This window comes from Geotrypetes seraphini, chromosome 5 (genome assembly GCF_902459505.1).
Source record: "Geotrypetes seraphini chromosome 5, aGeoSer1.1, whole genome shotgun sequence".
NCBI classification, from domain to species: Eukaryota; Metazoa; Chordata; class Amphibia; order Gymnophiona; family Dermophiidae; genus Geotrypetes; species Geotrypetes seraphini.
The window spans coordinates 258,586,945-258,600,004 of record NC_047088.1 but is presented as its reverse complement, the minus strand read 5'-3'; the positions used below and the strand labels follow the sequence as shown (position 1 = coordinate 258,600,004).

General features: G+C 44.2%; 1 protein-coding gene across 1 annotated transcript; it reads right to left on the bottom strand.

The window, feature by feature from the left end:
- Positions 1-291: 291 nt before the first annotated feature.
- On the bottom strand, positions 292-12,230 carry TMEM169 (transmembrane protein 169). The gene is made up of 3 exons (XM_033946138.1): positions 12,156-12,230; positions 5,904-6,324; positions 292-1,490 (listed from the first exon to the last, which is right to left on the bottom strand). Exons 2-3 carry the CDS (start codon positions 6,181-6,183, stop codon positions 868-870), a joined length of 903 nt encoding a protein of 300 aa, XP_033802029.1. The 5' UTR covers positions 6,184-6,324; positions 12,156-12,230; the 3' UTR covers positions 292-867.
- Between the last annotated feature and the right edge of the window lie 830 nt (positions 12,231-13,060).

The window sequence follows — 13,060 nt, the reverse complement described above, 5'->3', positions numbered from 1 at the left end:
CAGAGAGGAATATGGGTGCTGGGGCCCCCACCAAGATGGCGCCCGGGGTGGACCCTCCCTTAACCGCCTAGAAGTCGCAAGATTGTGGCGGTATATAAGAATAAAGTTATTATTATTATTATTATTACTGCGCCACTGAATTCCAGCCTGCAGAAAACTCCTCGTTTTGGTGTGCGTACATACGCTACATACGCTCATGTATTTCAATAGGGCAGCTACGTCTTCTCCGCCTGCCACAAGACATAATCATGATGCAATTTTCCTAACACCCAACATTGTACGAAATCAGCAGCATATCATGTTATATATTTAAAAACAAACAACAAAAAACCCTCAATTACATTATTGAAAAGACCACACTGGTTTCCTCTCCCACTGTGACTTGTATAGAAATCCACTAAATGAGCACGCATGCCAGATGCTCATGTAATTGCCAAAATGGTATTGAAATATTTTTTCTTAGAGTAATCAATATAATTTGTGAAGAATGTAAACCTCTAAGATATATCATGTCATTCAAATTTCCATATCATTGAAACACATTTAGTTCATTGAATTCATTCATTAAAGATTATGCATCCAAAATCTCAGATATACCTTTCCTCCGCCCCAAATTCATGATCTCATAGTGGGGAATGTCTAAATGAACTAAATGTGTTTGAATGATATGGAAAATTGAATGACATGAAATATCTTAGAAGATGCTTATGTACGACATGTAGGAACTTCCATACGAGGTGTGGAAAATTTCATCTATAGACTGAAGCTTCTGGGCTATATTTGTAAATCTGAGTCTGAAAAAGGCCATTGTGTGTTGTGGTCCTAGTGATGTATGTGGGTGCAAAACTCAGTGAGTGAACTGAAGAATCAGACAGTGGAAGTCTCCACCCCCTGGGCAGAGCCTCTTCCAGAGAGACTGCCCGAGACGTTGTCTGAATCCAGAAGCTCCACAATGCTATAGGGGGAACAGTCTTCCAGGCCCAGCTTGCTGCACAGCCATCCACAGAAGCCCTTCTCCATATCCCTCACCGTATGCCACCACTCCATGAAGGACCAGGAGATCTGGGTAACCGCAGTGTACAGGCCCAAGGACAGCGACAGGGCCATGATGATAATTGGGTAGAAAATGATGAGGAAGGGGCAGACAATGATCTTGTGCCAGAAAGTTCTCTCTTCATTGTAAACCAGGAAGATGTTGTACCAAGTGATGGTTCCGTAGTAAAATGACATTATGAAGGACAGTACAAAAACAACAGGGATACAAAAAATGCTCCATAGCAAGACATGGGGACCCTTCTCCAAGCCAACCTCACAAGTCTTTTTCCCCCCGGTCAATTCACCTTTACAGGAGTCTTTGGATTTGGTGAGTTCCTGTAGTTCTTTCTCGGTTAATGTTACGTGAATGTCAACCATCTGACCTTTTTTCTTCCCCCTCGTGATGGTCCCAGTTAAGGTTACATAGCGGCTGTCCAATGGCATGTTCCACCCACCTGCAGATGAAGAAAAAGTCTCATTAAAAGTTAAGTCACTTTGCTTTACATTACTGTACAAGTGGAGGGGCATTTTCAATAGGACGTCTAAGTCTAGTTTGGACATTTTGTAGGGGGGGAAAAAACCATCCAGAATTCCAGTAGAGAAGATGTCCATTCTCAAAACAGCCAGACGTCTATCTTTTATTTTTGAGAATGATCTATGTAGACCTTTTAGTCCTTAGTACCTCTTATCTTATTTGGCCACTTTCAAATATAAAAACGTCCACATGAAAAACGCACAAAAGCAAGTTTTTCAAACTACCTTGTCTGAAAGGCCATCAGCTGATCGTGACAAGGGAATCCAGCTGAGCCGTTTTCGGTGCAATCCTGCTGGCTCAGCTGATTGTGGATTCCCCTGCCAGGATTAGCTGAATCGGCAGGGAGAAAAAAAAAATTTGTCTCCCTCCCTCACCCCCACCAATTCCTTAAACCCCTCCCCCCGATTTCCCCATACCTTCCGCTGACAAATCGGCAGGAGGAAAGCCCACTCCCTCCTGCCTATAGGGACACGTGATCAGATTGACCGGCCTTCCCCCCTTCAATTCTTCAAGAACATATTAAATAACCATTACTTACATTTTTCAATTATATGATAAACATTCACACCTGCCTTTCCCCTTCCTCCCTCCCCTTACTGCTCTCATCCTTCCTGTCTCGACTCGCAACCCTGGGGATCTTCTTTGATTCATCTTTTTCCTTCTCTTCGCATATCCAACAGACTGCTAAAACCTGCCGTTTCTTTCTCTACAACGTTGCTAAAATCCATCAGTGCCCTTCTCCTCTACTGCCATCTCTCGACTTTGTCCCTTCTATCTTGCTGCGCCGTACGACTGGAACAACCTGCCTGTCTCGGTACATAGAGCTCCGTCTCTGGCAGTATTCAAATCCATGCTAAAAGCCCAGGTTTTTGAAGCTGAGTTTAAGTCCCAACCCAATCCACTGGTAAAGCACCCATGTCTGTTGGTCATTGACTGTCAAGTCTCTTATCCTATCCTCCTTTGAAATTCCCTACCCGTGCAGCGTGTATTGTTTCACCCTCTTTGTCGTGTTTGTCTGTCATAATTAGACTGTAAGATCTTTTGAGCAGGGACTGTCTCTTGTATGCATCTGGCAGTACTATAGAAAAATTAAAATATTATTTTTACTATTACTATTTATGTCCCCAAAACTAGCATTTCCTGAAACCCCCATGTATTAGCACTGGGACAAACTTTTTTCTTTCAATATACTTCTTACCTTTCTGTGATTTTACGATTTCATTTTCATTGTGACCCGCTGTTATTGCCTAAGGAAGGGTGCGACATATTAAATAAATCAACCAATCTATTACATCCAAACCAGACAGGGTTCAGAAAAAACCACAATACAGAGTACTCACTGATTGGTCTGACAACAAATATACTTTACCACCTAGACCATCATAACTCCGTTATTCTTTTCTCTTTAGATCTGTCAGCAGCATTTGACACCATCGATCATGTCTTACTTCTTGATAGACTAAAATCTATAGGTGTCTGTGATCAAATACTAGAATGGTTCACCTCCTTTCTTTCTAATCAATCATCCATAGTTAGCTTCAATAACACGACATCAAAGTCTTATACTCTCAATTATGGCATTCCCCAAGGATCCATTCTATCCCCATTATTGTTTAACATTTTTCTATCATCCCTATTAAGTCCATGTCAATCGATAGGCTCTATTACTTACACATATGCCGATGACATTCAACTTTCACATCCCCTAAATCCAGAAAATACAGAGGAAATACTTGAGATCAACAAAAAACTTGAGACAATCAAAGACTGGCTCAATTCCAACATGCTAGCTCTAAATATACAAAAACCAATAAGCTTTACTTTTCCCGTGGAAAAAGGGAATAAGCTTGAGTATTCTTAACTCTTAATAACATTCATCTGGATTTAGTAACGTCCTTAAAAATATTGGGTGTCATTATTGACGATAAGTTCTCCTTTCACGGACACATAAGTAATACTGTTAAATTCTGCTTCTATAGATTACGCATGATTCGCTCGATTTCTAAGTTTCTCGAGCCAAAATCACTAAACATTTTAATCCACTCCTTAATTATCGCTAAACTTGATTATTGAAATTCATTCTTAATAAACATCACACAAAAAGAAAAGAAGCATCTTCAAATAATACAAAACACAGCCGTTAAACTTATCCATAACGGTAAGAAATATGATCATGTTACTCCTTTCCTGATCAATTCACACTGGCTTCCAATCAACCATCGTATCAGCTTTAAAATATTACTCTTAGTATTTAAAACTCTGTCCACCAATGAACCACAATTTTATTAATAGAATGCTTATTCCTTATAATACACCGCGCTCCCTCCAATCTACAATCCAAAAGCTCATAGTAGTCCCTTCCTTGAAAGTTATCGGAACCAGATGCCATGATATGTTTTCGGTGATGGCCCCACAACTTTGGAACACTTTGCCTCAATATATAAGAGAGGAAAATGATCTCAGCCGTTTAAAAATAACTTAGAAAGTTTTCTTTTTAAAGATGCTTTTAATCTTTAAATTATACTCAAATTGTAAAGCAGTTACCTTCCAGGATTATATTATCCCCTCCCTAATGTTTTTTCCATCTATGGTTCTTTTTCCTACTTTAAAGCACTGATTTGTAACTTTACTCCTCCATTCCTTGTCTATCAATTAGTCTGTAAGTTTGTCGGTCTAACCCATTATTTTTAAATTTTAAATAGTATGTCTAAATGTATGTTCATCTTTATTGTATTGTAACTCGCTTAGTAAATTTGAATAAGCGATTTATCAAATCAAAATAAAACTTGAAACTAAAATCCAAACCATAAACTGTAAATATATTGTGCAGATTGATTTGAAGTCTTATGTCTTTATGGGTCTCATTCACTTGAAGAAGAGTTTTCTAGCAGCAAGGACTCCGATAGGAGAGGACATAACATCTGGGACTATTTCAGCAGAGGAATCACATAAGTAGACTTATTTTTCATTGTCTATTAATGAAAGGTTTCTCCTACCTTTTCACTTTTTCCTAAATTGGCCCCTTGTTTGTTCCTTTATTTCCTTGAAATGTGGTTAATTAAATTGTCTCACATAAGAATTCAGTGTATGAATGGGCCCAGGCACTGACCCTCGAGCCTTGCATTGAAGAATACCGTTGTAGAAGGGCTGAGGTCAAGATAGACACTAAAGAATGACACGGGATGGTTTCCTGCGGTACTGGGACAGGACCTAAAGTCCATCAAGTCCAGCATCCTGTTCCCAACAGTAGCCAACTCAGGTCACAAATACTTGGCAGAAACCCAAAGAGTAGCAACATTCCAGAGCTGAAATTGTGATGTCATAATGCCTCATTCTACCAATGCCTAAGAGCCAACCCCATCAGTGATGTCACAATGGCTTCGTCATCCTATACTTGGCTCACATAAGAAACCAAGTAAGAATGGGCCCAGCCACTGACCCTGAAGCCTTGCTTTGAAGAATGTTGGTGTAGAAGGACTGAGGTTGAGAAAGACACTAAAGAATGACACAGGATGGTTTCCCACGGATATCCGCAGGGACGGGAATAGTGATGAATTTTGTCACCGTGTCATTCTCTACTTCGGTGCATTTACTGCACCGGCACACGATAATCAATTTTGTAAAAGAGGCTCTTATTTATTGAAACTGATGCCTTTTGATACCATTTTTCCTTTGGAGAAAGTGCATTTGCAATGTTCAAGTGTTTTACTTGTATCTATTAAAACTTATGTATATTAAAAAAAAAAAACCAAGGAAAAAAAAACCCTAAACCTGCCAGACACTCTGATCTCACCCTCAATTCCAATTCTCACCTCCCAAACCCCAACCCCAAAAAATATTCCTTGGCGAACAAGTGAACTCTCCTCTGGACCCCTGACTTCCCCCTAGGACTCGCATTCACTGGAATCTAGGAGCAATGCTCATGTGCTTCTGCCTCCAGTGTCGCCATCTTCCAAAATGGTGGCACAGGACCACTCCTCTAGGGGGTCAAGTCTCCACAAAAGGCAATGCTTCAGCACCCTGAAAGAAGGGGGGGGGGCTACTTTAGCCCTAAAGCTCAAAACTCTGTCTGGAATATAACAGGAAAAAAACCAACTCTATCAGACTGAAGTGTGAGCAATCCCAGAAGTTATTCTTTCAACTTGAAGAATCAGCATGGTTCTGTGCTAATCTACTTGACCACCTAGACAGAAAGGTCAGGGGAAAAAAAAAAAGCTATTTAATTTACAGGTTTATAATCTGATATTTATTAATTCAGGCAGCAACATCCTGATAAAGAAAGCTGCGCTCTTGAAAGTTCATCAAAAGGTATTCAACAGAGACAGACACCTACCTTCTGCTCCTTCATTGCCCAAGAATTTCAAACCCTCCTCCACACTTCTTTCGCCTCCTTCCTGCTCCGTCTGCTCCTCCTCTAATTTGTCTCCCTCGGACCTGTAGACTATGATGGACTCTGGTCGGGGCTCCTTCTTTCTCCTCTTTCTCCTCTCCACAGTGGCTTCACCCTCGAAGGACACCGTTGCAGCGGCTGGTGTAGATTTACGCAAGGAGCCCTGGAGGGGGCTCTGTGGGGCGCTCTTGATTTCGTTCTGTGCCGAGTCCTCCATTGCCATATCGCTTTGAAGCGTTTTGGTCGGCGGGTCCAGGGTTTCAGGTACTGTGCTGCGTGTGTGTCGCCAACAAGTCCCAGCGCACAGGGACCTGTAGCTGCTGCTTCTGGTGACCCATGAGATCTAAAACAGTCTATTCTCAGCCTAAAGGGACAGAAAAGAACAGTAATTGTATCAAACTATAGGGAAATTGGTTGTTGTAGAACCATATTTACAGTCAGTCTTTCTGCGCTCTTTCCAGAGCACTTGATCAGAATCCCCCAGTGGCGGGTGCAGAGCGAGTAACCGGAACGGGCATTTTCAGAATGAAATCTTTTTTTATTAAAGAAAAGGCAAGGAACAGAGCAAAACATACAAGTTGAAATTTTCATAATAAAACAAAAAAAATAACAATTCCTCCCTCCCCCCACCCCACTTCACATAACTCCCAGCTGCACCAACATGTCAAGAAACCGCAAACAAAATTTATGAACAGGTGCTAAAAGAGAGAAAGAATTCAATTTGCCAACTCCACCCCCCCATCCTGCCCACCATATCCAACCCGAGTCTGGAAACAGAAGCCAAACCAAGGGACACCAAGTCTAGTGGGGGGGGGGGGGGGGGGCGGCTCAACCGATCCAAAAACACCAGTGCAGGGGATTCCAAAAGGTAAAGACAAGCATCAAGAAAGCCAAAACAAAAGAAAGGGGGACCTGGACAGCCCTGCGGGGGACGCATCTCCTAATTTGTTCAAAAATTGACTGTGTGCTCTCTGAAGCAGGGATCACAAAAATGGATCTCAAATAGACAAGAAGAGCTTCCGCCGCTTGTACCGCAAAGCGCGCATCTTGCACCTGAATGGGCATTTTCAAAAGGACATCCAAGTCAGAATAGAGACGTCTAGCACGTGACATTTATTTGCCGCATTATCAAAAAGATGTGCGGAGAGTTGAGTCGGTTCAGCGAATGGCCACCAGGATGGTCTCAGGACTCAAGGATCTCCCGTATGAGGAACGACTGGGTAAGTTGCAGCTGTACTCACTCGAGGAACGCAGAGAGAGGGGAGATATGATCGAGACGTTCAAATATGTCACGGGCCGTATCGAGGTGGAAGAGGATCTCTTTTTCCTTAAAGGACCCACGGCAACAAGAGGGCGTCCGTTGAAAATCAGGGGTGGGAAATTTCATGGCGACACCAGAAAATATTTCTTCACCGAAAGGGTGGTTGACCGCTGGAATAATCTTCCACAACAGGTAATTGAGGCCAGCAGCGTGCCAGATTTTAAGAAAAGATGGGATTGACATATGGGATCTCTTCATGGAGGTAGTTAGGGGGTGGGCCATTACGGTGGGCAGACTAGATGGGCCGTGGCCCTTTTCTGCCATCATGTTCTATGTTTCTATGTTAAAATGGACTCCCATTGCATAAGTACTGGCCGATAGGAAATACATCAGGATGTCCAGTGTGGGCTGCCCACACTGGAAATCCATTTTACAAACTGGAATGTCCAACATATGAACCGCAAAAAACCAGGAACAAGGATACTTGTCTGGCAGCATTCTTAGAAGAAGTTCAAGTGCATTTTAAATTTGATTGATTGCCTAGTCATACATTCAAGGTGATGCACAATTCTTAAACAATTTATGACAACGTATAGGAAAACAAAAATTCGGTGTCAGGTCAAAAACGCACCAGGACAAAGGTGCGCGCAGACAACTGAGCGCAACGCGGAGGCGCGCACCAAAGAAAATGATTGTTTTAAAGGGCTCCGTCGGGGGGTGGGGGGAACCCCCTCCCACTTTACTTTATACAGATCGCGCCGCGTTGTGGGGGGGTTTGGGGGGTTGTAACCCCCCACATTTTACTGAAAACTTCACTTTTTCCCTAAAAAACAGGGAAACAGTTAAGTTTCCAGTATAATGAGGGCGGTTACAACCCCCCAAACCCCCCCCAACGCCGCCGCGATCTATATTAAGTAAAGGGGGGGGGTTCCCCAACAAACCCCCCCCGTCAGAGCCCCTAAAAACACTCTTTTTCTTCGGTGCGCGCTTCCATCTTGCGCTCAGTTGTCGGTGCGCACCTTTGTCTTCGGCGATTTTGTCTATGAACCAAAAATTCATATACCAAAAACATGACTTACTGGACAAACAGAACCAATACAAAATGTAGGGATGGAAATACAATACAGTGGAACCTTGGTTTACGATCATAATTTGTTCCAGAAGCATGCTCGTAAACCAAATTACTCGTAAATCAAAGCGAGTTCCCCCATAGGAAGTAAGGGAAACTCGCTTGATTTGTTCCCCCCCCCTCCCCGAGAACCAGCATCACTCCTGATTGGTGTAGCCCGACTTTACTACAGGAAGAGGCGGTCGGAGCAAACTGCGAATGAGAGAGTCCGCGATTCACAAACTGTGAGTTTGCGGGGGAAACACTGTATTATGTTTATGCTTTGTTGTATTCGTTTACTTTAACTTTGTTGTAACCCACATAGATCTGCCAGGTATTGCGGTATACAAATAAATTCGTTATGTTATTTCACAACTGTGGTAAAAATGGCCTTGGCACGCAGGAAAACCGCTGCACAACCCCGCACTAAGGCAAATCTTTGCCACAACTTAGTAAAAGGACTCCTAAATGAGGTAGCTGGCAATGGTGTAGCGAGGGTACGTGGCGCCCGGGGGGGGGGGACACCTGACTCCCCACCTTCTTTTCCACCCCCACTTCTCCTTGACCCCTCCTGCCGCATACGCCCCCGCTCCTTTTAAATTTTCCAGGCGATAGCAACAGTATAAACTTGCTGCCTGCGTCATGTTGGCTATCCCTCCGATGTCACTGCCTAGGCGCGGGCCACGGAAGTGACATCAGAGAGAAGCAACACCGATGCGGGCAGCAAGTTTGTAGCGCTGTTCGCGCAGGAAAAGTTAAAGAGATACAAGGGAGGGAAGAGGTGCACAGCAGGGGGGGTGGAGAGGATGGGCGCTTGCGCCCTTTCCAAAGACCGCGCCCGGGGCAGACCGCACCCCTCTTACTACGCCAGTTCACATTTCCTCTGTTCTAGCCCCAGCAAGGTTTCAGATCCTGTGTTTAAAACGGATACTGTATAGGGAAGGTTTAAAAGAGGAGGCAGAGGGGAGAAGTTGGGGAAACATAGAAACATAGAAATTGACGGCAGAAAAGGGCCATAGCCCATCGAGTCTGCCCATACCAATGATTCACTCCCTGATTCTTACTCTCCCAGGGATCCCACATGAATATCCCATTTTCTCTTGAAATCTAACACGCTGCTGGCCTCAATCACCCGCTGAGGCAGCTCGTTCCAATGATCGACCACCCTTTCGGTGAAGAAGTACTTCCTAGCATCACCCCGAAATTTCCCTCCCCTGATTTTCAGCGAGTGTCCTCTGGTTACCGAGGGCCCTGTAAGACTGAAGATATCATCTTTCACCTCTATACGCCCAGTAATATACTTAAAGGTCTCAATCATGTCCCCTCTCTCTCTTCGCTCCTCCAGTGAGTACATCCGCAGTTTTTTTAACCTTTCTTCATACGTGAGATCCTTGAGCCCCAAGACCATCTTGGTAGCCATTCGCTGAACCGACTCAATTCTCAACTCATCTTTTCGGTAGTGTGATCTCCAGAATTGAACACAATATTCGAGATGAGGTCTCACCATGGATCTGTACAATGGCATTATGACTTCAGGTTTTCTGCTGACAAAACCCCTACGGATACAGCCTATCATTTGTCTTGCCTTGGACGAAGCCTTCTCCACTTGATTGGCAGCCTTCATGTCGTCGCTAATGATCACTCCTAAATCACGTTCCACCGTGGTCCTGGTTACTTGTTAGGGTCGGTTGGGAGTAACCAAGCCTAAACCCTTCTTCCCTACTAGTATTCTTCAATTCTCCTCCCTTCCCCAACTTCTCCCCTCTGCCTCCTCTTTTAAACCTCCCCTATACAGTAATCCCCCTGCATCCACCATGTATACGTCCCCTAAATTGTAATTCCTTGCATCTATTATGTAAGCATCCCCCAATTGTAACTTCCTAGAAAATCCCAGCTATTTTGTACTATTTCCCGCTTAGAACTGTAAACATCCCCTAAATTGTAACTTCCTGGATATGTCCAGCTGTCTTATACTGTAATCCGCTTAGAATTGCAAGGTAAAGGCAGAATATAAGTCACTAATGTAATGTAATATTTTATTAATAATAATAACTTTATTCTTCTATACCGAATGACTTCTAGGCGGTTCACATCGAACAAAGCTGGGCAATAAGATACATCAGAGCCAGCTCATACAAAGCTTACCGACGCATACAGGAAACCATGTACTATATCAATCAAAGTGCCCAATTCAGGAGCCTTAGAAGAAAAAGAAGAGAAAGGAAAATGGTAAAAACAGAGGACATAATTTGAGGTTGAAGGGTGGTAGATTCAAAGGCAATGTTAGGAAATTCTACTTTACGGAGAGGGTAGTGGATTCCTGGAATGCGCTCCCGAGAGAGATGGTGGAGAGGAAAACGGTGACTGAGTTCAAAGAAGCGAGGGATGAACACAGAGGATCTAGAATCAGAAAATAATATTAAAGATTGAACTAAGGCCAGTACTGGGCAGACTTGTACGGTCTGTGTCTGTGTATGGCCGTTTGGAGGAGGATGGGCTGGGGAGGGCTTCAATGGCTGGGAGGGTGTAGATGGGCTGGAGTAAGTCTTAACAGAGATTTCGGTAGATGGAACCCAAGCACAGTACAGGGTAAAGCTTTGGATTCTTGCCCAGAAATAGCTAAGAAGAAAAAATTTAAAATTTAAATTGAATCAGGTTGGGCAGACTGGATGGACCATTCGGGTCTTTATCTGCCGTCATCTACTATGTTACTATGTAGACAAGGCCAGACTCAGCGCATCTGTCAAGAAGAGAGCTTTCTGTTGCTCAGCCCATCTTACAAACCAATTACTCCGTTTATGGATTTTCCAAGCATTTTCACTCGTTTGACTAAATGCATTTTTAATAAATCCTGCCAGGCAATAATAGGACATATAACGATTGTGTGTTTGCATTATCTGCATTAGTCGACTTTTTTTTTTTTATTATTTAAATAAAACCCCTGGAAAAAAAAAAAGGGTCCAGAACAAATTGGAAGGCCGTCTGCTTTTCTCTTAAATCAAGGCTGTTAAATGTCAGAGCAAAACTAAATTCTATTTTCACAACTAAGCAATTAGTCCCGGGAAATCTTCTGATTTATTCATGGGCTGCAAATGTCACAGCGCCAAGAAAATATCCCTTAATGTCATGTTTCAATACACACAGGCACAACTCGACTCCCTCCATGCAAACATAAGAGAACATCTTGATAGCCTTGGGTTTATTTGGGTCAGGCGGAGAAGATGGGAATGCAGCATTTTAGCAGGAAATGAGGGGGGGGGGCAGGGATTAGTCTATTACTATCTGCAGTGCCAGCTGCTAGGAGGGGATCCGGCAGACCCAGCACCAATTCATCCTCCGGTTCGGGGAAGAGGGGGAAGGGGGAAAGAGGGGGGGAAAGGGGCGGAAAGAGGGGGGAGAGGGGGAAAGAGGGGAGGAAAGAGGAAGGAAAAAGGGGGAGGGGGAAGAGGGGATGAAAGAGGGGGGAAGAGGGGAAAAGGGGGGAGAGGGGAAAAGGGGGGAGAGGGGAAAAGGGGAGGGGAGAGGGGAAAAGGGGAGGGGAGAGGGGAAAAGGGGGGGGGGGGAGGGGGAAAAGGGGGGGGGGGGAGGGGGAAAAGGGGGGGGAGGGGAAAAGGGGGGGGGGAGAGGGGATATCTCTCCCTGTACCTAACCCTCCCCCCCCCCCCCCCCGATTCGCTGCAAAGCCAGAGCTAGAGCTGGAGCTCGGCGCCGCTTTTCTCCAGTCCAGCACCCGCCCCCGCCAGTCCTTTCCCCCCCCCTCCCCGAGCATGCAAACACCTTCCCGAGGCGAGCTTAGCCCAAGAGGCAGCCGCCGCCTTTGCCTCACCTGCGGTCCGCCGGCTGCCAGGAGGGAGGAGCCCCGCGATCGGAGCCACGAGCCTTCCAGCCCTGCGCCGCTCCGGTACAAAGGAGCCGGGCCCGCCCCGTCCGTGACCTCATGCAGGCCAGGCCCCGCCCACAGGCCCCGCCCCCGGGGGCGTTCACTAGCCTTTGCAGTCTTAGCATTCCGCTTCTTTTTTCACCTTTTGTCCTTCTCAGGTGCAACATCTTCCTCTTTCTCAGATTCCCCTTTTCCTCTTTCTAACCACAATTCCTGTATCTCCCCACTCTAGATTCACATGCCCCCCCCCCCATTCCTTCCTGGTTCTATCAAGTTTCAAATTTCAAGTTTATTTAAGCATTTGATGAATCGCCTATTAGAATTGCTAGGCGATGTACATAGTCCAAGTAAAGAAAACAAAGAAACTAACACATTAACAATATAATTACATTAAAAACATACATGAGGGGTGAGGAAAGAAATTAAAAAGTTACAATATTGGGTTCGGTAAAAAAGGGAAAAACAGGAGGTAAGGGTTTATAAACCAAAGCACAATTTAAGGAGTAACCCTAAAGCGAGTAAAAGTTTCAAGAATTAAAAGCATCTTTAAATAAATAAATTTTTAAAAGTTTTTTAAATGTTACAATGTCGTGTTCGGTTCTAATATACTGGGGAAGGGCATTCCACCATTGTGGTCCCATCACTGTGAACATGTCTGATCTCCTTGTCCCTATCATTTTCAAGGAGGGTACTGAAAGTAGATTTTGATCTGATGATCGGAGTGAATGTTGGGTATTATATGGGATTAGTGATCTAGAAATAAATTGTGGTTCATTGGATGCTAAGGTCTTGAAAATGAGAAGCATTATTTTGAATAAAATCCTATGACCAATTGGTAGCCAGTGAGCGTC